At 44.3% G+C, this 22,995-nt stretch overlaps 1 protein-coding gene across 1 annotated transcript; it reads right to left on the bottom strand.

Moving 5' to 3' along the window:
- Positions 1-6,705: 6,705 nt before the first annotated feature.
- Positions 6,706-22,811, bottom strand: LOC119393443 (cytochrome P450 3A24). The gene is made up of 14 exons (XM_037660468.2): positions 22,232-22,811; positions 20,854-20,950; positions 20,062-20,114; positions 19,740-19,836; positions 18,739-18,855; positions 17,234-17,322; positions 16,308-16,453; positions 13,935-14,050; positions 13,717-13,858; positions 13,294-13,454; positions 12,150-12,241; positions 10,141-10,284; positions 8,691-8,853; positions 6,706-6,951 (listed from the first exon to the last, which is right to left on the bottom strand). Exons 1-14 carry the CDS (start codon positions 22,294-22,296, stop codon positions 6,874-6,876), a joined length of 1,560 nt encoding a protein of 519 aa, XP_037516396.1. The 5' UTR covers positions 22,297-22,811; the 3' UTR covers positions 6,706-6,873.
- Between the last annotated feature and the right edge of the window lie 184 nt (positions 22,812-22,995).

Below are 22,995 nucleotides of genomic sequence, written 5' to 3'. Positions count from 1 at the left end.
CCATGAAAACGGTATCTGAAAAGCAGAACGTCATATTATGATGAGAAAATGAAATTGCAGTAAAGGTTTGCAGAACCTACACAATAAGTGGTTCACACAGACATAATAAAGACTAACAACAAAACAACAAAGCACATCCTCCGGCAGCCAGGGGCATGCCGTGAGCGGTTATTGACCGCACGTTTTACAAACGTAACCCATCCTTAAATACTCAGATAAACAGATGCGAGTACTAGGGCCCGAACGACACCCAGCGCGTGCGTACGCCGTCTACGTCGAGATCAGACATGTCATATGCTAGAATTAGCGCACATAACTCCCACAATCACGTACACTCACTCGATTCTGTTATAGCGCCCAACGTCATCGCACTGTATGCAAACCACGAAAACAGCAAACAGAAACGAGGGAGAAGAGTGCACGCCGGCGGCCGCAACAACGCGCGCCGTCGAAAGTCTAGAGCTTTTTCACTTTCACCGGCGAGGCGTGTCCAACTTGAATGACTACCGCGTACTTTCTGGAAGCCACCGTACTATATCTGCACCTCAAACTACCGTCTTTCAGCCAACAAAAACCATTACATATAGTGCGTCTGAGCGTTCTGTACACAGGCTTTTTTTTTTCACGTTCCCACCCGTGGAAGCACGCCGCACACACAAGGTCGATGGAAATGTTATTATGAAGTAGACTAAAGGGCATCTCAAAACGACATCTTGCACCTTCAGTAGTGCAGACACGACGTGCGATCAGCAAGAAATGACCCTCGATTATTGTTTGCATCGCTCACTTTATGGGAGCTTGTACAGCAACGCGCATAACGGTGGCAACTCGTTAACTGACAGCTATAGTTGGCCATCCGCAACAGCCCCGCGGACACAGGCTGCTGTTGGAAATGGCTGGCAGATAACTTCCGCAGAGCTGCTGCAGACGCCCAGCTAAAGCTGTATAATTAGTGCCTACGAAAGCAGTACACTCACCGTTAACTGGCGCCCGTTGTCCGTATCCACAGCTCCATGAATATTCCGCCCTCCAAGCGTCACTTCGTGCACGGAGCCGGCGTCAATACCACCGAAGACGCGCAACCAACTCATCCACGCAACGCATTCCAATAGACGTCAGACTCTGCCCAGGCGGCGCTGCGAAAAACACCGCCACCAGCGCCCTCATCGCAGCCCTGGCACTAACTGGGTAGTGCAAAGAGAGCCGTCCGCAAGCGAATGTGCATAGGCCACAATATAACCCTCCTCTTTCGTTGGTGTCGAGGCGCCGTTTCCTGAAAATCAAGGACCTGGAAAGCTTCTTCCGCCAATCGACGCTTCAGAAACAAAGGAAACTGATCAAAGCGAACTGCGAGTACAATGCAAAATAAGTTTTAGTTATTCCCACGCGCTGCAACTCGCAAGTACAAGCGAGCATCACACGACATCGAATTCGAGGCAAGCCCTCCGACATCCGTTCTCTAGAGCCTAAATGCGTTAAAATCGGGTATATACGTAATGCCACAGCGATAAAGTACATACACGATTAATTTACTTAGCTATGCATCTTAAGATCAGTGGTACAAAACTCCGTTCATCAGGGACGAATGGGCCCGGCCATTTACGCCTTTGCAGTTGCATTCTCCGTTAATTCATCTCTCGCTTCCTGTGCATTGGACTGTTTTATTACGCATCCTCAAATGGTCTCTTGATGGTCGTCTTCCGTTTGTGTGTACTGCAAATGGGGATACGTGCGTCCACTTTCGCGGGGTACAACCAAAGGCAAAACCGTGGCCTCCGAGATAGCTACGCAACCGCGGAGGACACGGGCGAAACAAACCTGAAGGTGGTCACGACCAACATTCTGCGATTTACTTGTATGGCGCACGTGTTAGCTAGTTGGAACCAGAACTCTGAGCCTTCAAAACGTACGTCTGCGATGATGTGTTGTGACGACCAACTCGTCGCGGTGTGCGTATCACGCGTCTTCAGACTGCCTCTAGCTGCTCACTTCGTGTTACACGACAAGCACCGCGGTCAGAGCCTCTGCTGAGCTTCATAGTCAAGGTTACCACGGTTCTCCATCAGGGCTACACAAAACAACAGCAGAGCAACATTATCACACTTTCTCATGCGACCGGCTGTGGAGAACGCGGGTACTTCGCTTACCGAACACGCTCGCAACATCCTATATCCAGCGCTCTCGACTTTCTTCTTCGTACGACAACTATGGAAATCGGTAAAACTGAACGTTGTTATTCAGTCTTTTACGTCCGTGGCAACTCACAACGCAACAGCGCGTATTTTGCGGAGTTTCTTCGTAGCGTGCGGAGGGGTCTCGTCTGCTGCTGTTTTCGCCGTCGTTATGGCGAGTGATCCAGCAAGCACTTCACGACGGTACGGTGGCGCGTCCGACTAGCGGAGAGCAATTCACAGCTTTCGTTCTGTGTGTTAAATGCGCAAACACACGCGATATTAAGCTCAATCGTTGTTTCGCACTCGCTAGTTGCATCTGGTCCCATAGCAAACTGTGCGAGGGAGACGGTCTATGCACTACTCAATACTTCTCCGACAGGTGGCGCCACACGTCTTGGAAACTCCAGAGTCTGACGTCTATAGACCAGGAGACTGAGACGACTGAGAGAGGAGAGCGGCGCGCCACCCCGGCGCCAACCCCGTCTGCGTCGCCGAGCAATGCGCCACAACGGCGCCAAAGGGCGAGCGTGCGATATGTATGGCGTATACGGCGGCTCTTCCGTATACCGAAGCCAATCGAAACGCGCTTCAGGAGGGTCCAGTGACTCCTTCCCAAATGCGAACTCTTTTTTTTCTGCCTGTACCTTCCAAAAGGGGTCAGATGGACACCCGAGGAGAGTCACGGTTCCATGACCCTCTTTTGACTCTCTTTTTTCTTAGAGTGTACCTACCTTGAATTTCTGTTTCTGATCCACCTTCCTAAAAGGCATAGGTCATTCGGCCCTTTCTCTATGGCAGTACCAGCAACTCTGTGTTATTTCCATTTCAGTCAAATGTGCTTTTGAAGCATTACTTACTGCCACTATTACTACTACTACTACCACCACTACTACTACTACTACTACTACTACTACTACTACTACTACTACTACTACTACAAAGACCACCTTCTTACGTACGAGCTATTCGCCATGTTTTTGTCTGTTGCACGTGTTCTTGTCGGTTGCAATTGCACGTGGAGGACACTTGCACGTGGAATGTACACTGGCACAAATCACATAGAAGGAGAACAGAGCGCGGGGGGGGGGGGGGGGTAAGGGGGGCGGTTACCTTCGCCACACTTTACTGAGTCAAACTCTACACTCTAAGAAAAAAGAGAGTCAAAAGAGGGTCATGGAACCGTGACTCTCCTCGGGTGTCCATCTGACCCCTTTTGGAAGGTACAGGCAGAAAAAAAAGAGTTCGCATTTGGGAAGGAGTCACTGGACCCTCCTGAAGCGCGTTTCGATTGGCTTCGGTATACGGAAGAGCCGCCGTATACGCCATACATATCGCACGCTCGCCCTTTGGCGCCGTTGTGGCGCATTGCTCGGCGACGCAGACGGGGTTGGCGCCGGGGTGGCGCGCCGCTCTCCTCTCTCAGTCGTCTCAGTCTCCTGGTCTATTGGAATGCGTTGCGTGGATGAGTTGGTTGCGCGTCTTCGGTGGTATTGACGCCGGCTCCGTGCACGAAGTGACGCTTGGAGGGCGGAATATTCATGGAGCTGTGGATACGGACAACGGGCGCAAGTTAACGGTGAGTGTACTGCTTTCGTAGGCACTAATTATACAGCTTTAGCTGGGCGTCTGCAGCAGCTCTGCGGAAGTTATCTGCCAGCCATTTCCAACAGCAGCCTGTGTCCGCGGGGCTGTTGCGGATGGCCAACTATAGCTGTCAGTTAACGAGTTGCCACCGTTATGCGCGTTGCTGTACAAGCTCCCATAAAGTGAGCGATGCAAACAATAATCGAGGGTCATTTCTTGCTGATCGCACGTCGTGTCTGCACTACTGAAGGTGCAAGATGTCGTTTTGAGATGCCCTTTAGTCTACTTCATAATAACATTTCCATCGACCTTGTGTGTGCGGCGTGCTTCCACGGGTGGGAACGTGAAAAAAAAAGCCTGTGTACAGAACGCTCAGACGCACTATATGTAATGGTTTTTGTTGGCTGAAAGACGGTAGTTTGAGGTGCAGATATAGTACGGTGGCTTCCAGAAAGTACGCGGTAGTCATTCAAGTTGGACACGCCTCGCCGGTGAAAGTGAAAAAGCTCTAGACTTTCGACGGCGCGCGTTGTTGCGGCCGCCGGCGTGCACTCTTCTCCCTCGTTTCTGTTTGCTGTTTTCGTGGTTTGCATACAGTGCGATGACGTTGGGCGCTATAACAGAATCGAGTGAGTGTACGTGATTGTGGGAGTTATGTGCGCTAATTCTAGCATATGACATGTCTGATCTCGACGTAGACGGCGTACGCACGCGCTGGGTGTCGTTCGGGCCCTAGTACTCGCATCTGTTTATCTGAGTATTTAAGGATGGGTTACGTTTGTAAAACGTGCGGTCAATAACCGCTCACGGCATGCCCCTGGCTGCCGGGGATGTGCTTTGTTGTTTTGTTGTTAGTCTTTATTATGTCTGTGTGAACCACTTATTGTGTAGGTTCTGCAAACCTTTACTGCAATTTCATTTTCTCATCATAATATGACGTTCTGCTTTTCAGATACCGTTTTTCATGGTGCTCACGCTGGACAGGAGCGACAACCTAGCAAGCCACAAGTCTGATGCTTCCAGCCGTCACCACTTTTTGATTTATTCTTAATCACAAGGAATAAATATGGAAACATGATGGCGATTTCTGCTGTTCATTTGGCACCATATGACACTGTGCACATCACAGTCACACATTTTAGTTGGCTATACTCATAGAAGCATGTAAATGAGGAATACCCAAACTTCTTAATTGGAAACCACAGACCATCTTTTCGCGCTTTCTATATAACTTTGCTGGAAAATATGTGTTGTTTTGACGAGTTTTATTAAAATAATGCTTAAACTGAACTATTCTTTTTTTACAGTCGCTGGGCAGAACGGCAAGTATTATTGGACTTGCTTAAAATGAATACTCCACTATTTTCAACAGTAGTCGCGCAAAAGTAGAGCAAGGATCAAATGAGTAGCTTAAAATACTTGTGGAGTCGCTTGATGCTTTGGTGTGGGTCCCTTGACCCCCCTAGGAGCGTTACCGGCAAGAGTCGTCTGACTCCCTATGAGTGATAACGTGATCCTCCTGATGAGAGTCTTTCCACTCTTCCTAGAGGGTCAGGGGACTCTCCTAGAGCGAGCCGACCCTGACCCACCAAGAGAGTCACCGTGACTATTTAAAGAGAGTCGTATACGTGGCAAGTCAGAACTCTCCGAAAAGAGTCACGCATACTCTTTTTTTTCTTAGAGTGTAGCACCAAACGTGATGCACTGCTGCAGTCACGCAGTCTCGCCTGCATGGTTACGTTAGCCACGTCAGTCACGACATTTCGCACCCGTTCGAGGCCTTAACAACCGAGGTGTACCACCGGCACGTAGACGTGCTGTCAGGAATTGTTTACCGTCAGCTTAATGGGAATATGACCTCCAAGGCAGAAAAAAAAAGAAAATGGTAAGGAGAGGGGGGCTAGGGGAGGGGTCGTTTATTAAACGAGATTTTTCTGTGTAAAATGGACACTTTCCTCAGAAGTTAAACACAACGACGGATGGTGCTGGAGTGCAGTTTTACAAATCTGGATAATTTGGTAGGCTGACCCTAAAGCCTCCTACACGAAGAATCCTAGCCCCTGTAATAAAAAGTCACCTACCGCATAATCTTTGAGGGCAAAAGCGTACCCCAAAACGACGGCTTCGGTTAATCTCGCATTCTTGGTGAAAAATGACGTGTGTGCTTTTATCACATACGCCCGTTGTGACAACCCTAATAGTATATGTTTGTTCTGATATCTACGTACACCCTCTCCAAGACACAGACCGCTACCATGGACCACATCATCTGGGGATGCAACAAGGACCCCCCCCTCCCCCGCGCTCTAGCAGATCCCCTAGGACAGTCACCGTCGAGTAAAGCGTGGGAGAGAATCCTAGTGGCTACAAGTCTGAACGTCCAGCTCCTTGCCATCAAACGTGCTGAGGTGGTGGCGACCAGGCACAGCCTGACAGCTACCTCCTCGTATTAAACCAAGGGTTTTCCAAAATGCAATTGTTTGCTACTTACTACCGACAGCGCCCAGATGTCCAGCGTCTGCAGCGTAGCCGGGCAGACCGAAGGCGGAATCAAGGATGAAATCAAGGCCGACATTAGCAGGATTTGGGGACATGTGCACGTAGCGCCATCTCTCGTCGGTGGCAGCGGTGGCCTGCCGTAACTGGATGGGAAATAGGCGAAAAAAAATCATATCAGACGAAATACGCTAGTTACCAAAAACGACTCCCGGTTATATGCAGCATAGACCCACTGGAAGAATTTGGTAATATTGCCTATTTGGTCTATTTTGGCCTATTTCCCATTCATATATGGCAGGACGCCGTTGCTGCCACCGAGATATGGTGTCACGTGCAGATGTCCGCAAATGCTGGGAATGAATTAAAGTCGCTCGGCGAGGCGAAGTCAGGTGCAACGTGCTTCATTTAAGAAACGGCGTCGAAGAAATGTTCCAATTGTCGTGACCTTAAAATGATCCTTTATTTTCCCACCATATGCCAGTCGTGATATTCCACGGCGTAGACCCCGAGATGAGGGTCCCACTAAGCGCACATTACGTGGAACATGATAGTGGCATCCCGATTTGATGCGATGGTGGGCGAGTCGGTGTGGGCGCATGCGCAGCTGGCGTTCGAGCTATGGCCGCTTCCTTACTCCCAGAATTATATCCTTCGCTGTAAGGAGCCCGAAACCATGCTTGAATTCCAGGGGCACCTGAAAAAAAAAGTGTATAGGATCATTAAGGATAACGTTTAAGCATTACGAAAATGGTATTAACTTATTCAAGAACAATAACTCATGCGGGAGTTTCACTAAATTATGTGGTTATTTCGTTGCCTTCAAAATTTTATGCCTGTTTTACCTCATTATTGCCAGTGTTTCGTAAACGAAGCTACCAAATTATGTTTCAGTTGGACGTACAGAAGTACACGATGATGGCGGTAGGTCTCCACTTTTGCTTTGTCATTTTTATAAATTTGTACACCACGCATAATTTTGAAATATTCCGATAATTTCAATTTGCCCGATTTGCCTTCTATGCAATAAGCGCACAACCCAAAGGGAGGAAACATAAGTCTCAGTAAGACGAAATTCTCGCACATCGAAGCAAATCAGAGCCCTAGGTGTAATGCACTGACTCACCTGATTATTAATAAATATGAGTCTTTACTCTGGAATAGGTGACGGATAATAATCGCTGTAGATTTAGTAGTCAGTTTGCTCGTTGACACACCGTTGAGACTAGTCAGAGAAACTTCACGGGATAAACATGCACCACCCGAAGCGTTGAAGCCTCTTGCACGTAAGAACAAACACGTTATCGCAAACATCGTACACAATAAATCTCCACCGAATAAGAATTCGCACAGTGAACTTCGCTTTTCGCACTTACGTTGATTCCAGTGCCAGCATTTATGTGAGAATATTCAAATAGTTATTTACTTCGGAGACATTCCTTTACTGCATTTCACGTGTATTTCATGTGTTTTCTCTAATTAGTAGACGTTCTACATGACTTCACATTTTCCCTTAGGTATCGTACTTCGTTCTTACAGGGCATAAATTAAATTGAAAAATTGGAGGCGACGCTAATCCTTCACTTAAATGCCTTGTAGTGGCACTCACACGTCGGCGCTTGTGTGTCCTGTGAACTCCTTGGGTTGACTTAATGTTTTGTCGCGATGCCACAGCGGATCTCAGAGGCCACATAGAAAGAAGCGCGTAGTTGAGATCTGCTCCACCAGGTACCGTAACGATCCCAGCTGCTAACAAGAAAACCGTATGCTCTTTCAATTAACTTATTCAATTAATTTTCCTTAATGATCCCAGCAGTTATTTGACCCTCATTTTAAGTGAACTTATGCTTCGATACCGTATATATCCTACATAACCCTTAACTTGAACCAGAAATATCGATTTCGTACCCGTTTTAGTTTCTGGAACACACTTTCTGAGTATTTGGAAAACCGAAAGTAAGTGGTCGACCGGAAGTGATTGGAAGAGAAGCAAGAGTGTCACTCGGTGCTCGTGCGATGTAAGAGGCCTGATTTCCCGATAGCTACTATCACTTGAAGCACCGTAGTGCAAACCACACTCTAAAAAAGGAGTCTTTTGACTCTTTTTTGCTGCAGATGTGACTCTCACAAGTGAAAGTCTTAAAAGAGACACGTTGACTCTTTTGGAGAGTCGTTCGCTGTATAACACTCTTGAAAGAGATATGCTAACTCTCATTTGGAGAGTCGGCGTCCCACGCCTCTCCTAAAGAGAGTCAACTTGTCTTTCTCAAGGGCGTTATAGACGTGAGAGTCACATATGTAGCAATAAAAAAGTCAAGCGACTCCTCTTTTTCTTAGAGTGCAAACCGCTCCTTCTAGAGATCTCTACACTTTCTACTAAGGATTGTACGCGAAAAGCAAATGGCTGCCCCAAGAAATACGTGCTTTCGTACTCACTCTTGTTTTCTCGGTCCGAACCACTTGGACACTGCGAACGGTGTGAACCAAAGAGAGCTTCACAGCTTGCAGGGCAAAGCGCAACGCTACGCAATTGCGCGGTCCACCGCCGAAAGGTAGGTACGAGTACGGTACGATCGAAGAGACGTTCTCGTCGTCGAACCTGAAAGACATTTATCACACGTTTGGGGAGCGTCGGCTCCGAAGTAGAAGCCACATAAGGGAGATGCAATTCATGACAAATCTCAGCAGCAGGTTAGGTATTGCCACCACTTGCGGTTTAGGCCAGTATGGAGTGTTAAGACAATGACAAGGAGCATACCAGACAAGCCCGATTGGATATACCCTTTATTGGGGTAAATGGGACTGAAATATTGGAAGGAAAGAATGACAATATTCCACAATAAAACTTAAAACGAACAATTTCCTGTTTGTTATCGGTGAACCATATCGTTGCGAAACTACAATATTACACTATGGGTGTGCATGGTTGCTAGATACCAAGGCGAGAAAAAAGTACAGACAGTAAAACAATAACGATGCCAATAAAGAATCTAGGAATAACAACAGAAAAAAAGAACTTAGTCGAGAGGCGGTTTCAAAAATAAAAAATGTATTTTTAATTGTTGGTGTTTAACGTCCCAGAACAACGACATCATTATCAGAGACGCCGTAGTGGAGGGCTCCGGAAATTTCGAAAGCACACGGGCCTCAAGCATTTTCGCCTCCCTCGAAAACGCGGCCGCCGTGGCCAGGATTTGATCCCGCGACCTGCGGGGTAGCAGTCGAGCACCATAACCACTACACCACTGTGGAAGGTCTGGCAATTGCGGTTGTCATTTTGTTTGATGGATGAACGTGGGCTGAATAAAGCCTATCCTTGACAGGAAGTGGAGCATTGGAGTTCCCGAATAATTTTGTCTTGAAAACCAATGACACAACAGAAGAAACAAGTTTTAAAAATGTACGGTTAATTTTCAATTTCAGGCTTCCTATATCGTCTTCTGCCTGTCCCGTCAACAGGTAAGAATGTCATCACACGACATTCCAACTTGATCCTCCGTGCTTGATCGAATATGCTGATGAAGAACGCTGCTCACAGGGCTCCGTGTGAAAGGGTATATATTCGCCCTTTTTTACTGAGCTCCGACTTGTCAGCGCTTAATAAGGGCGCCGAGAACTCGTATGTCGAGATTTTATATCGCAGTCACATTCTAGATTTTAGCAACGTCGAATTTAGGTTCTATATAAGTGCACACGCTTGATTGGCACCTTCAAGCCTACTTGCGGATTCGAGATAAACGGGGCTCGCGTGTTTCAATCTGATTCGACTTGGGCGTTCATTGAAACGTTTAAGGTCGAAAACTGACTTGACAATGAAAGCAGCTGCTAATTATCTCGAACATGCGTATCCTTTTGCTCGGAATAAGAAAAACTTGATGAGGCATACCTCTCCGGCTTGAACGACAAGGGTTCAGGAAAGTACAGCGGGTCGTAGTGCATGGAGTAAACTGGAATTGTGATTAAATCACCTTTCTTCAATCTCACGCCTTTGTCTCCAAGTGTGTAGTCGCAACAAGGCACTCGCTCAAGTCTGAAAAATAAGTGAAGTACTAGTGTTCAATATACGCGCATTTTCGTTTCTCATGCCTTTTTTTCTTGCTTGGTTATTTTAGGAAAGAAAGCAGACCTCGTGACGAGAATGAGGTACTCAAGTCATGCGTACGTTCCCATGAATTTTTCTCCGGTATAATACCGCAAATTAACTACCAGCAAACACGTATCCAACCTACCAGTAGCGTAGCCAGAAATTTTTTTCGGGGGGTGGGATTCAACCATACTTTATGTATGTTTGTGCGTGCGTTTTCATGTGTTGTGCGTATATATATATATATATATATATATATATATATATATATATATATATATATGCACATGCAAAACTGAATAATTTGGGAGGGGGCCGGAGCTTGAACCTCCAACCCCTCCTTGTGGCTACCCTACTGCAACCTACACTGCCTACAAAAGCCGGTAAGCACGTACTTCAGTGAGTGAGCTTAGGTTTGAACAAATTTACCTTGTATGAAAACATATTTAATTATATTCACGTACCGATGTCGCCTTTCACTTCGAACGCATACATGTAGGGGGCTCAGAAACAATCACCTACTGGCAACTTTAGAAATGCTTGTTTTAAACCTAATCCCACTAACAGTTACAGCCGACTTCGTTAGCTCGGTCAATGGGTTGACGAGTAGACACATAGTGAAAATTTTCTTAATACTTAGCATTGTAGAAATGCATATAAGTCGCGCCATCATGAATGCATGCCAACATGCAAGTGTCAACAATAGCAGGGTTCCTGTGAATTCACTTTATTGAAAGCAACGTTTGGATTGATCATTTATTTTATGAGCCAAACAGTTCAGTGATGTTTCTTCAGTCCTCACGTAATCATTGTGGTTATCTTAAGTTCTCGGAGGAACATATTTTCAGTGTTCCTTATTGGGCTTTAGAGTGAGTCTGTTGTACGTACGTACAGTCGTAGGCAATTGAAATGCGATCAAGTTAGAAATAACAAAAACGCATTCTTTCGTCCTTGCTTCCACACACTTAACTTTAGCATAACCTCAGCTTACACGCTTAGCGCGAGCCCTTAACCATCTCCGATAACCACGTAATAATATCCACAAAATAGTGCTGTTCAGTTACCAGCCCCGCCACGGTGGTCTAGTGGTTATGGCGCTCGACTGCTGACCCGAAGGTCGCGGGATCGAATCCCGGCCGCGGCGGCTGCATTTTCGATGGAGGCGAAAATGTTTGAGGCCCGTGTACTTAGATTTAGGTGCACGTTAAAGAACCCCAGGTGGTCGAAATTTCCGGAGCCCTCCACTACGGCGTCTCTCATAATCATATGGTGGTTTTGGGACGTTAAACCCCAGATATTATTATTATATGCTGTTCAGTTACTACTCGTGTAACTTATTCTACTTTGTAATTTCTTGTTCGTATTTCATTTCTCCGTGACTGTACGTACAAGAAACGCACTTAGGCTATAACAAAAACATTATTTCGCTGTTGCAATTACTATCTTCAGCGACCAAATTGTTTCTCAGATAAGTGTGTCTTAAATTAAAGAGTGACGATGATGAGATAAAAACTGACGCTTTTTTTTTTTGCAGAATAATTTTTCACGTCAGACTGTTTATGACAAAGCTACCGCGGCAGTAACTACACCAGGCATAAGGCCAAAACACCCCTAGCCTCCAAAAAATTACTTCGAGCGAACTAAGAAGCTAACATGATAATAAACAGCAATATTTGAAATTTTTTGTCGTGATCATACCCCTTTCGGCGTTCTTAAAGCAATGTTAAATTTTCGTGATGAAATGACACCGCTTTGTGCTATGTTTAAGGGCAGGCTTTCGAAATTTAAAAACAAATGTAACCTAACGTCACCTTGATACTGGCGGGTACATTCGAAGCGACTCCGAGATAACACAATGCAGATGCTTCAGCTTCGTGATAGCTTCCAGGTCGGGGTGATCACCCTGCGGGAGGGAAGAATACGCGCGAAATAAGTCGGTCGGGCTGCATTCTACAAGACCTTGCCCACCGTTGTGCAGGGGATATTGTCGCATGCAAATACTCAAGGAGAAACGACTGCATGCGAATGGGGCCTCAGCTACCAGTTGGTAAAATTTCTGCATTACAAAAAAGTAATAAAGAAGAGAAAAAGAGAGACCTATTCTCCATCGATGGCACTTTCCTGTGCCCATAGCTTATTTTTATTGCCCTAGAAACTTTTGTCAGGTCATAACAAATAACAGTATATTAACATGGAAGTGTTTTATGCCGCGGTCCCCCAAGAATTGACGCACGTCATTTCCGTAACGGAAGTGATATCATTAAAAGAGCACTCGTGCCCAATAGCAATACACAATTTACAAAGTGTACTGCTTAATGTCTGACACAGCTGCAACTATTTCTGTGGAGACATGTTTCGCCTTATAAACTATCCCTATGAAATAGGGATCGTTCATCATTCTTTAGCTAGTATTCAACGCTCAAATTATTATACTGTTTACTTTTTTTACCAGACATTAAATTTTCTTAGTGTCACCTGCGTCAGAGGAAAAAGTTCTAGTACTTGAGGTGGGTTACTCGGATATGCGGAAATTACACAATCGAGAAATCTTAGTCGATGGCTGTCAAAAATTTTACTAGTTAAGTTTTTAAAGAATTACTTTACAAAACATACTACAATTTACGAACCGCAATGACGAATTCGCAAACTGCAACGAAAAGTGGGGATGAGAGTGTTTTGAGATATTCATTTCTGACTTGGGTGACAATTAACAGACTGGGTTTCCTGTTATTTTTGCGCTTATGCATGAAGTATTGTTTCATTAAAATAACAAGTGCAGCAACAGCGCATTTTCAGAGCAACTTTGACGGCGCCTATCTCAAAACTGGCGTCATCCTCAATACTATAACTGTTCTACCTACAACAAACAACTTTTAAAAGTAATTTGTAGCCTGTATGGAAACATCTACTAGGATACCAGAAGGCACATTGTATCATGGACACAACGATACGTACGTGAGTAGCAAAACACTCATCAACTTCCTTCCTCAAATTTGTTTGTACATCTGGGTGAATAGCAAGCAAATACAATGTGTAGGCAATCACTCTTGAAGTAGTTTCTTGGCCAGCAATGAAGAAGAGCAAACACTGGGCCATTGCTTGGTCTTCGTTAAGCTCTGCAAGACAAGTAACGAGTAGTAATTCACACACTTGTACTTTTTGAAGTACATGTTAAAACACCAAAACGCTTGTGTGCCCGTCTTAGGTTGCATAATAAATAACTTCAAGCTATCTGCATTAGTGCAGAGGCCTTCAACATGGCGTCTTTGTTAGCCCTTGTGTTTTCTTGTGACGCCGATTCTTTTCAATCAATTGTTGAAAGTTCAGTAGTGAAACTCTGCACATGTCAAGTCATGGTTGCAAAAAAGTAACGCTTACTTTCAAAGGAATATAACGAAGTATCTGGCTTCATCTCTGAACCGAGGTTGAACAATCGCTGATCCCTCTCAGAAGAACTATCCTGTGTGTTTTGACGATTCTCTTGATGGTCCAAAAAGAGGTGAACAAAGCTCTCATCTTTCTAGAAAATAAAAGAAAATGACGAGTGAGAAAATGGTACATTTACCAGGCTGTGAGATTTGTTGAACCGTGCTTACCGGCTCCTTCTTCTGTGTGCTTTTGATTACGTTTTGGCTTAAGCTCCTGAAGTACTCAAGCACGCTGGGGCTGAGTGGTCGAAGACCAGTTGCTCTTGCGATGAACGGGAGAAGAACTGAAAGGTAAAGAAATACGCGACTTTAAAGGAACACTAAATGAGAACATCAAGATGAGTTGAATCACTAGGCTCCTCCAATAATGAATTCATCATTCGCAGCAAGAACGGAGATGTTGTATAAGCTAGAAAATGGCAAAAATAGAAAATGGAAGTGGCGCCACCTGTGGCGCACTATGCTATCTCTTCCGAGGCGGCTCTGACTGATTCGCAAAGAGTGTTATAGAGGGAGTTCGCGTGTAGATCGCGGTCACTAGTCTGTATTTGAAGTAGGAGCAGTGAGACCTTTGGCAGTGATATCCTACGCAACAAAGTGGAATACATACTGGCACGTAGAATATGATGACTGTCGTCCAGACGGAAAATATATCTCTAGCTCTATTTATTACTTTGCTGCAGTTTCTCTCTGAGCAGCAAAGACTACCTGAAAATATAATAGGTTTAACTCCTAGGTTTAAATGCACATATATACCCCATAAAGTGGACGGGAGGATGACCGCCGCCGTAGCTCAGTGGTAGAGCATCGGACGCGTTATTCGAAGGTCGCAGGTTCGGTCCCTTCCGGCGGCAAGTTATCTTTTCGTCCACTTTACATTCTTCACATTTATATTCTAAATACTACAGATAACATCCCCTATACTTTCCTTGGCGTTATTGTGTGTTAGTTCTCATTAATATTGTGTCTAAGAAAGAAAAACAAGCCCTTAAGAGTCACCTCCTTTCCTTCTGCAAATATAATGTCACTTATGAAGTGTGGCAAGGTCTGAAGCCATTCAAAATATATCTGGTAGCGCAAGGCATGTGGTAACGCGAATGCATCACTTCACACGAAAGAAGAGCGTTGGCGAAGAGAGGACCAAACTGTGGCAATTAGCTGCGTACCATTAGTTACGTGTCGCCTTGCTATTCCACGCGCATGGCTCACCATTCGCACTTCAGCTCTGTATCAAAAACGAATTCCTGGATAAACCAAGAGGCCTCTTAGCGTCCCCGCAGGAACACACTTACTTTCACTTACGTTCAGGACCATTACGAGGAGGTTCAGTCCATCTATTAAGACTTTACATTCTCCGTCAAATTCGGGATGCTCTGGCCAATATACTTCAGTGACACCAAAGACTTGGTAGTGAATTGAGCGAGGAGTACTACAGACAGTTTTTGCAAAACTATATACCGGCATGCAGCAGGCACCACTCGTCCACTTCCTCTTAAGGTCTACGGGATTATGCGCGATGTTGAAATGCTGTGAATGAAGCCTGCTCATAAAATTGCGCTAAGGTAGAGCAGCTTCGCATGACATGTGCTGAGCATTCGGATCAAACAGAGGCCAGGAACAGGTACAAACAGTTTAAGCCATGCACACTGAAGCATGGCCGAAGAGCTAACGGCAGTTAAAATCCTGCATGATCTCTTGCACAACAACCCATGTTTTGTCATGCTTATTTCACTCGAACATCTCAAACAAGCGCATTCTTGCACTGACAACGCAATCTACGGAATTGCGTCATATGTAAAGCGCCGCTCTCGCTTGTACTCACAAAAACGCTCTTATGCAATGATGTTCAGTATGACGTTTAGATTGAAATGTGTTCCTTTGCAGCCAGTGATCAACAGACTAACAGAAAGAAATGCGAAAACAAATGCGAGTTTCCGAGCTAAATGCAATGGGCTTTAATCCAGTACGAAGCAAATTACGTGTTCCCTATCTCATCAGAAGAAACCACGCTTTCTAAGCAAGCAGACAGCAGTACCGAAGCATGTAAAAGCATGCTAGCTTTTCCTCTGAAGACAACAAACTGACAGAGTCCCTTATGAATTAACCTAAGACGACCCGAAGGCCAAAGTCATGGTCTTCTTTTTCTTCTCAGTCAATGTATTGAACCTGCCCCACAGCCTTCCGAAAGCTTTCTGCGCCTAACGTTGTTTTTGCACAGTCTCCAGGAACGGAGGCATTGTAAGCTTTGTGCACGTCACCAGGTTTTGCACTGCCTTCGTCATCGGCCCACCTTTCACGCGATGACGTCATCTTGTGGTGTCACATCATGCGACTTTACAGTGACGTCAGGATGACGTCACGAATTTTTGCTATATGTGACGACGTGATGATGTCATATGATGACGTCATCGCATAATGATGGTTTTTCGCATAACTCGTGTTGACGCCCACACCGCGGGACGACAGTTGACGGTCCAGTTTTGCGTTTTATTAGGCATCTAAGGCTTTCGCCTTAAGATAGGTGTGCGATGTCGTACTTACAGTACACGAAGATACGGGGCGTAAGACGTCCTGAAGGAGCCTGCCTTGACTGGGTGACGAATTCACTCTTTCCTTCCGAATGAGAGTCTATCCGGGTGGCGAATACGCATCTTGCGATCACGTCCAGAGTGTAGCTCCCAAAAAACCTGCAGTACAAGCATCAGAAGTGAATGCAATTGAGCAGACCACAATCAAAGTGAATTTCTTCGGACTGAGCACGCATGCAGAAGTTATTGTGCTTACGACTAAAGTAACAAGAAAGGAAAATTGACAACCACCCGTTTAGCACGAAGCCACAAGGAAACCAATACGATTTCTCAGACAGAAAGCTTCTTAGTTGCCGAAAAATTTGTCCTGGTTCGGACGAATGTTTCACAAGGGAATCCGTACGGATTTACCTGTGGCTTCGTGCTACAAACAAGTGGTTGCCAATTTCCCTTTCTTAATCCTGCCGCCACCTTGCGGGACTCAGCAGAACTGATTTTCAGACTAAATTAACGTACAAAGAATTTTAAATATTTTGTATATTCATGACTTCAGAAGGCTGTATTATTCGATTAGTCTGGCATTTGTGTTGGCATAAAAAAAAGTCAAAAATAAAACCGTCTTTCAAAAACATTTTGAAGAGTCAAGATTATTGAAAGAAAAGAAGCAGCAATTATTAAGAGGAAACTTGTTTTTACAACTGCACGCTGGCGTAAATTGCGCTCTACTTTTACTGTCCCTGTAGCATGCCGCGGACACCGCTGACATGCAATGTCGCATACGACAGAAAGGAAAAAGGCGGCTCCGGCTCAAAAACAATAACATAGATATCACGTAGCCAAACCACAAGATTTACTTTTCGGCAATCGCTGCTTTCTTGCCAAGAACTGCAGTGTTGCCTTGAAAACACAAAGGCCATTAGGGCAAACAAGATCCTCAACTTTTTGACGTCGATGTCCTCTTCATTCAGTGCTGCTTTCTTCAGATGGTTCGCCATAACTAAAGCGCAGTCTTCTATCAATGAATTCATCTGCGTTTGAACATAGTTTGAACGACTTAGTTGGTTTTCTGCGAAATAATAAGGTTGCGAACTTCATATACTTTCTTATTGCCCACACTCTATGTTCAAGCAAATTTCGTGCAACGTCGTCATGTCAAACGGTAGATAAATGATGTCCCTTTATCGTTGATGTTTCCATATCAGACTGATTGATAAATCTTAGGCTAGTAGAGGTCTTATAAGGTATATTGCGTTTTAACGTTCATGAATTCTTAATTCGAAAAGAAAAACAATCAAATTTTATCCATTCTAACCTTCATAAGCGTTCTATCACCATGACGATTACCTGTTGACAAGGCTGCCAATTTATTACTCCTGTGCGCTGTCATTACTGAAATTACAATTAGCGCCATCTAGCATTCACAGTACGAACCACGAACTTATATCTACCACCGATTTATCTCTAAATGACCATTTTGTTAAAACAAGCGGTGCTGGTAATAAACTTTTTTTTTTTCATTTTTAGCCTCAAGAGGCACTGTGTTCAACCGTGGCAACTAGTGCGCTGAGTGTTTTCAAACTATTCTTAACCCCTTCAGCGGCGGCGGCTACGTTTCTTTACGCCACAGTTTATGCTGGTTGGGTCAATTTGTGGCCTAAAGAGAGCAAGATACATTGTTCATTGGATGAAGTGAGCCTTCTCAGTAGTCAATATGTCTTGACTTAACCTCACTGTGCTGTGTATGACTATAACCGTTCACTTTGGTGAACGCACTACGATGGTGGACGAGTCGCACGACGTGCCGCGTTTCATAACCAACGTCAAACGCATTACGTCTCTTTTCTCGAAATGAATACAACCAAAAACTAATTGCGCACAGATTTGCAGCCTTCGATTTCATTATTTTTATGTCAAAATGAAACATGACAGACTCCAGGATCAGTAAATGTTTAATTACATGCTAATTAAAATTAATGGCTGAAACTCACACAAAACAACACACTGCCTCGTTTTTTTTTCTTGGAATGTATAATACTGAGTGCCTTAGAATTATACTATGTGAATCTGACATATTCATAGATAGTGCATCATAATTCGCGCCTGAAGGGGATTCAACAAATGAAGCGGGAAACGTAATGTCCAAAGTTGACATGAAAAAGTTGATGGCGAGGCAGATGGTACAAACCTATTTTAATGAAAACGGCACGATAAATTTTTGCGTCTTATTTCTTGCATTGCTTGTAGATATTTACATTCTACCAAACGTTCTAGTTAAGATGATTAGCGGCTTATTTACAGACAAGTAAGCACTAGATCATGTAATACTCCAAATACCTGTACAGACTTAAAGCTACAGACGGTGATGGTGGCTACTATTCAATTCTCTCGTTGGAATTTGACTTCATTCCAATAACCTGTAGGCAACAATTAAAGAAATGTGTGACCTTTTTCACGTTTTCGATGGAGAAGGCCTGGGACACCGGCATGCGAATCTTGCTCCAACGTTCAAAGGGTGCCATACTCATCATGTTGTCCAACACGGGGTCGTTAGAGGTTAGGGTCTGCAAACAATGGAATTCCAATGATAAATCGGACAATTAACCTGAACTTTGAAGTGGTCTAATACAAGGACGTTTTTGTAACAGGAGAGAGAGAATGAGAATAAGCTACTCCAAGAAAAGTAGGAGGAGAAAGATGAAGAGATAAAAGAAAGACTGGGAGGTTGGCCAGGGCTGTGCCCGGTTGGCTACCTTTCACTGTGGAAGGGGAAAGGAAAAGTTGCAAGACCACTATCGGTGCCGCCAGCTGTTCCATGAGATGTCACAAAAGCCTATTTGGGCAACAGAGCTCGATGTCCCATTAGAGGACCATGTTCTTTGATTTAATTATCCTGAGTGGTTATTCATACGGCGCTATCGGCTAAGTGTACCGATGGTTTTAGAAGGCCTGGTGCTCCCTTGCGTAATGGTCATTATGTATGTTATATGGAAGGTGCTTCCCGGCATGCTCCCACAGCCATTTCGAAGGAACACGAGCAGTTTTCAAGACGTACACGTAACCTAAGAGAGAGGTTCGTATTTCAGCGCTGCGATATCAGTATCCAAATAAAGGATTCGGGACCCTGTAGCATGAATCTGTATTTTAGTCACGGTGCTCTTTCAAGAATAGCGTACAAAACTCTGAAGGATGTGGTGATGTGCTCAAAACGTTTGCTTTTGCGTTTTGTGACATTGCAACCCCCGCTGCATTTGCAACCGGGCTAGGCGAACAGCGATGTCACCTTCATTTACCACAAGTTATGCCCCAATATACACGGCAAAATTGTCCGTTTTAATGTGGAAGCAGAGTTATTATAGCGTGTTCATCAACGAGAAAAAAACGGATAGAATAAAAGGGGTCAGCAGCTTGATGAAATGTGACGAGCTACAGCCGCTCTTATACGCACCCTTCGGTTCGGAAGCGATGAAAAGTCGTTCACTAGGACTTGTTCGACCAATTTTGCCTCTCCGACAAACAAGACAGCATTTCCCATCTCGAAGGTACTGCAGGTAGCAGATGCGTGTAAGCAAACATGCAAATACTCTCAGAAAATTGCGTGAGTTTCGTTAAAAACAATAACTCTTGGCAAATGTCTGGCGCTCTCGAGAGCAGCTTCTAAACTCTGGTAGCAATTTCATTGTCCCTAGATAAATAAGCATTTATACATCAGTTCAATAAAAATTCGAAATACCAGTTGACAGCAATGTATTGGTTGAAAGTATACTCACCCGAAGACCCTTCCATATCGTTTATATCTTTCAGAGTCAAGCTGGCACATTGGCTGAAAATTCGAGAAGAGACTTATTCGAGATGCAAGACCATGGTCATGGTAATTTTTCTTTATATAATCCCAAACGTTTTGCAAATTGAATTATTTATGACAACCAGCTCACTGGTGTGGTATGTAATTGACTATTATTTACTGCTTTACAACATGTATATTGGTGTCCATTTTTCCCGATGAGATTTTTTTTACTTTACATTCACAGTAAAGTGTTTGCATATAAAGTGCAAACAAAAATACTATCTTACGTGATTAACAACAAAGACTGATTCTTACACCAAAGGAACAAATGTTTTTTGCCAAACACTATTCTATTATACAAAAGAGAGAAAACTACGTAAGCTATTGCAGACAGAAATGAAAAAGATAAAATATATAAGAAGATTAACCGGAACGAAAATTCGATTTCACCAGCTGCACTTGGAGGTGGGGGAGGGAATCGGAATGTTAAAACAAAAAGAGAGAGAGTACGCATTTTCATGAAGGCGCGCAGTTAACGCCACCCATGTTCATCACAAGTGAGCGAGGCATCATGAACAGTCTGTTCGCATAATACATATGTATGCATTGGGAATTCATACAGCCCTATGAACTGCTGATTAATCTATCCTCAATATTGTATACCACCAGTATGCACTGTAAAATATGCGACAACTACGCATCCCTTCTAGCGTCAATTGGACTATACAGCTCTGATGCAAAAATCGGTGCCCTTAAATAAGTGTCCCATGTTTACCTTGAGAAATAATTTGAAAGTTGCACCAAATGGAAAGGAAAATGGCTCTGACACGACATTCTGGTTTCTCCAGTAGTTTCGGTTCCACGAAGCGTACCTGTAAAAGTCAATTAGTAAATCAAGGCAACAAACTATCGTCTGGTAACTTCATTACACCGGTAATCAGCAGCATGAAGGCAAGCATTACACCATTAATACTTACCTTCTTCACGTCTCGTTCTCGTGGCCCTGACAAAGTTGCCGAAACGCTAGCATTTATTTTTCAACTACAATTAGTAACGTTAGATCTCCACTTTCTTGACAAATTCTATTGCGCTTAGGCTTTCTTACTGAACCCACTAAAGCATATTACAATGCTGATCAACTTCGGTTCATGTATTTAGCAAACTGCAGGTGGGCCCAAAACATTCACAAATGGGGATCATTTGGATCGATTAGCAAAACTGTGTGTTGGCCACGTTTTAAAGAAAGTAACGCAACTTCTCGATTCGCTATACGTTAACACACGTCAACGAACTAGGTATGAAAGTTAGGCGATTTGGTACGGAATCACCTTCCGACAAACTGCGCAGCAGGACAGCACACAAATAAAGAAAAAAGAAAGCGTTCGTTTGTCTCTTCTTTCTTGCATGTCCTGCTGCGCAGTTTTTCAGGAAATGATCACGTGAATGAGTACAGAAGTACGTGAAGCAGTTTATTCAACTCTCTGAGTAAATACAATGTAACAACTTCTTCTTGTCGATATCAGTGTGAGCAAGCATTTCGCATAAAGCGTACTACACTCCTGCATGACAGCCAAATAGTCACGCGATGTAAATAAGAGGAGAAAATTGGTGAGTTCTTAAATACAAATGTGGATGCGTCAGATATTTACTCTGTGATGCAAATGCATGCACTCTAAATGGCAGCATATGTACAGCAAATACTTAAAGCACATTTTGGCTGGTCAGAATTGTGTTTTAGCATTTGAGTAATACAATGTTCAAGAAAAAAAACTACATTCGGAAGAATCGTGTAAGTAGGCCTTCTCCCAAACACCCAGCAAGCTCTACGTATTATGTCTGAGTGGTTTAAAACAAACAGGCCATATGTTATTGCCAATCAAAAGCCCATTTCGCTGTATATTAAAGGCCTCTCTCTCGATCTTTACGAACTCTTATACAGTCATAAAAATTATATAGCCTTGCCGGGGTGCCGATTCGGTGATATAGAGTTTCTCCACTCGAGTCTGAAAATAAATTGTTTTGTAGGAATTATAACCGCTACAAACGCATTGGACGTTATTTTATCACGTTATACGGAACGCATCCTGAACCCGACTGCAGACTTAGATCTCGAAGCTTTTCTGATTGATAAGCAAACGAAGATGAGTACTCACAAATAGACAAGGACACAGATAGTCGCCGCTAAGACGATCCAATCCGGTAAGCCGAAGAACTCCATTTAGCAGCCAGTCATACGGTCGAGCATCAAGTGTGGACGGGTCGATAAGGCTTCCTCTATAGCGCTGAGCGCCTCCACTTCTCGGTTGAAGCGCACCAGCGCCGGCAATAGACGGTGGTATCCTGCAGTTTGCGAAGAACAACTCTTATTCTTGATCGCCCCCACCCTTCTCTATTGCTGGCAACACAGGCCTATTTACGTCTTCATTCTCCGTCGTTCCCATCGCAATGGACTTGTACGAGCAGAATCTTTTCTGGAATGAACGGCCGCCGGCTGATGGCCATCTATAGCGAACACAAACGAACGTAAGAGAAAGGAGAGAAACGGAGAAGACACTCAGCTGGCCTCGCCCTCGTTTCATGGCCATGAGGCAGCGCGTTTGCGTTTTTATGCTCTTATATGAGCCGGAGAGAGAGCGCGAGCACCAGCACATACCAAACGTTGTGCATAGGGCACACGAACAGTGTTTCAGACATCCTGACAATCACGCCGCACCTGAGTAACGCTAAAAGGCATGCTGCATTAACGTGTCTTTATTACATCTAAGCGAAGCTGGATGGTACGTTAACATAAAACGTTAGCGTGTTTCATGTATTCCCTCTATTGCCATGGCCTTGTAATGTATGCAGTTATATTAGAAGATGTGTGGTAGTGCCCTAGACTTCCAGGTTGACGACATCTGCTAAATATCGCCGATTT

This window comes from Rhipicephalus sanguineus, chromosome 5 (assembly GCF_013339695.2).
Source record: "Rhipicephalus sanguineus isolate Rsan-2018 chromosome 5, BIME_Rsan_1.4, whole genome shotgun sequence".
Lineage (NCBI taxonomy): Eukaryota > Metazoa > Arthropoda > Arachnida > Ixodida > Ixodidae > Rhipicephalus > Rhipicephalus sanguineus.
Note: the sequence above shows the minus strand (reverse complement) of the source record. Positions and strands in the feature narration are given on the sequence as shown.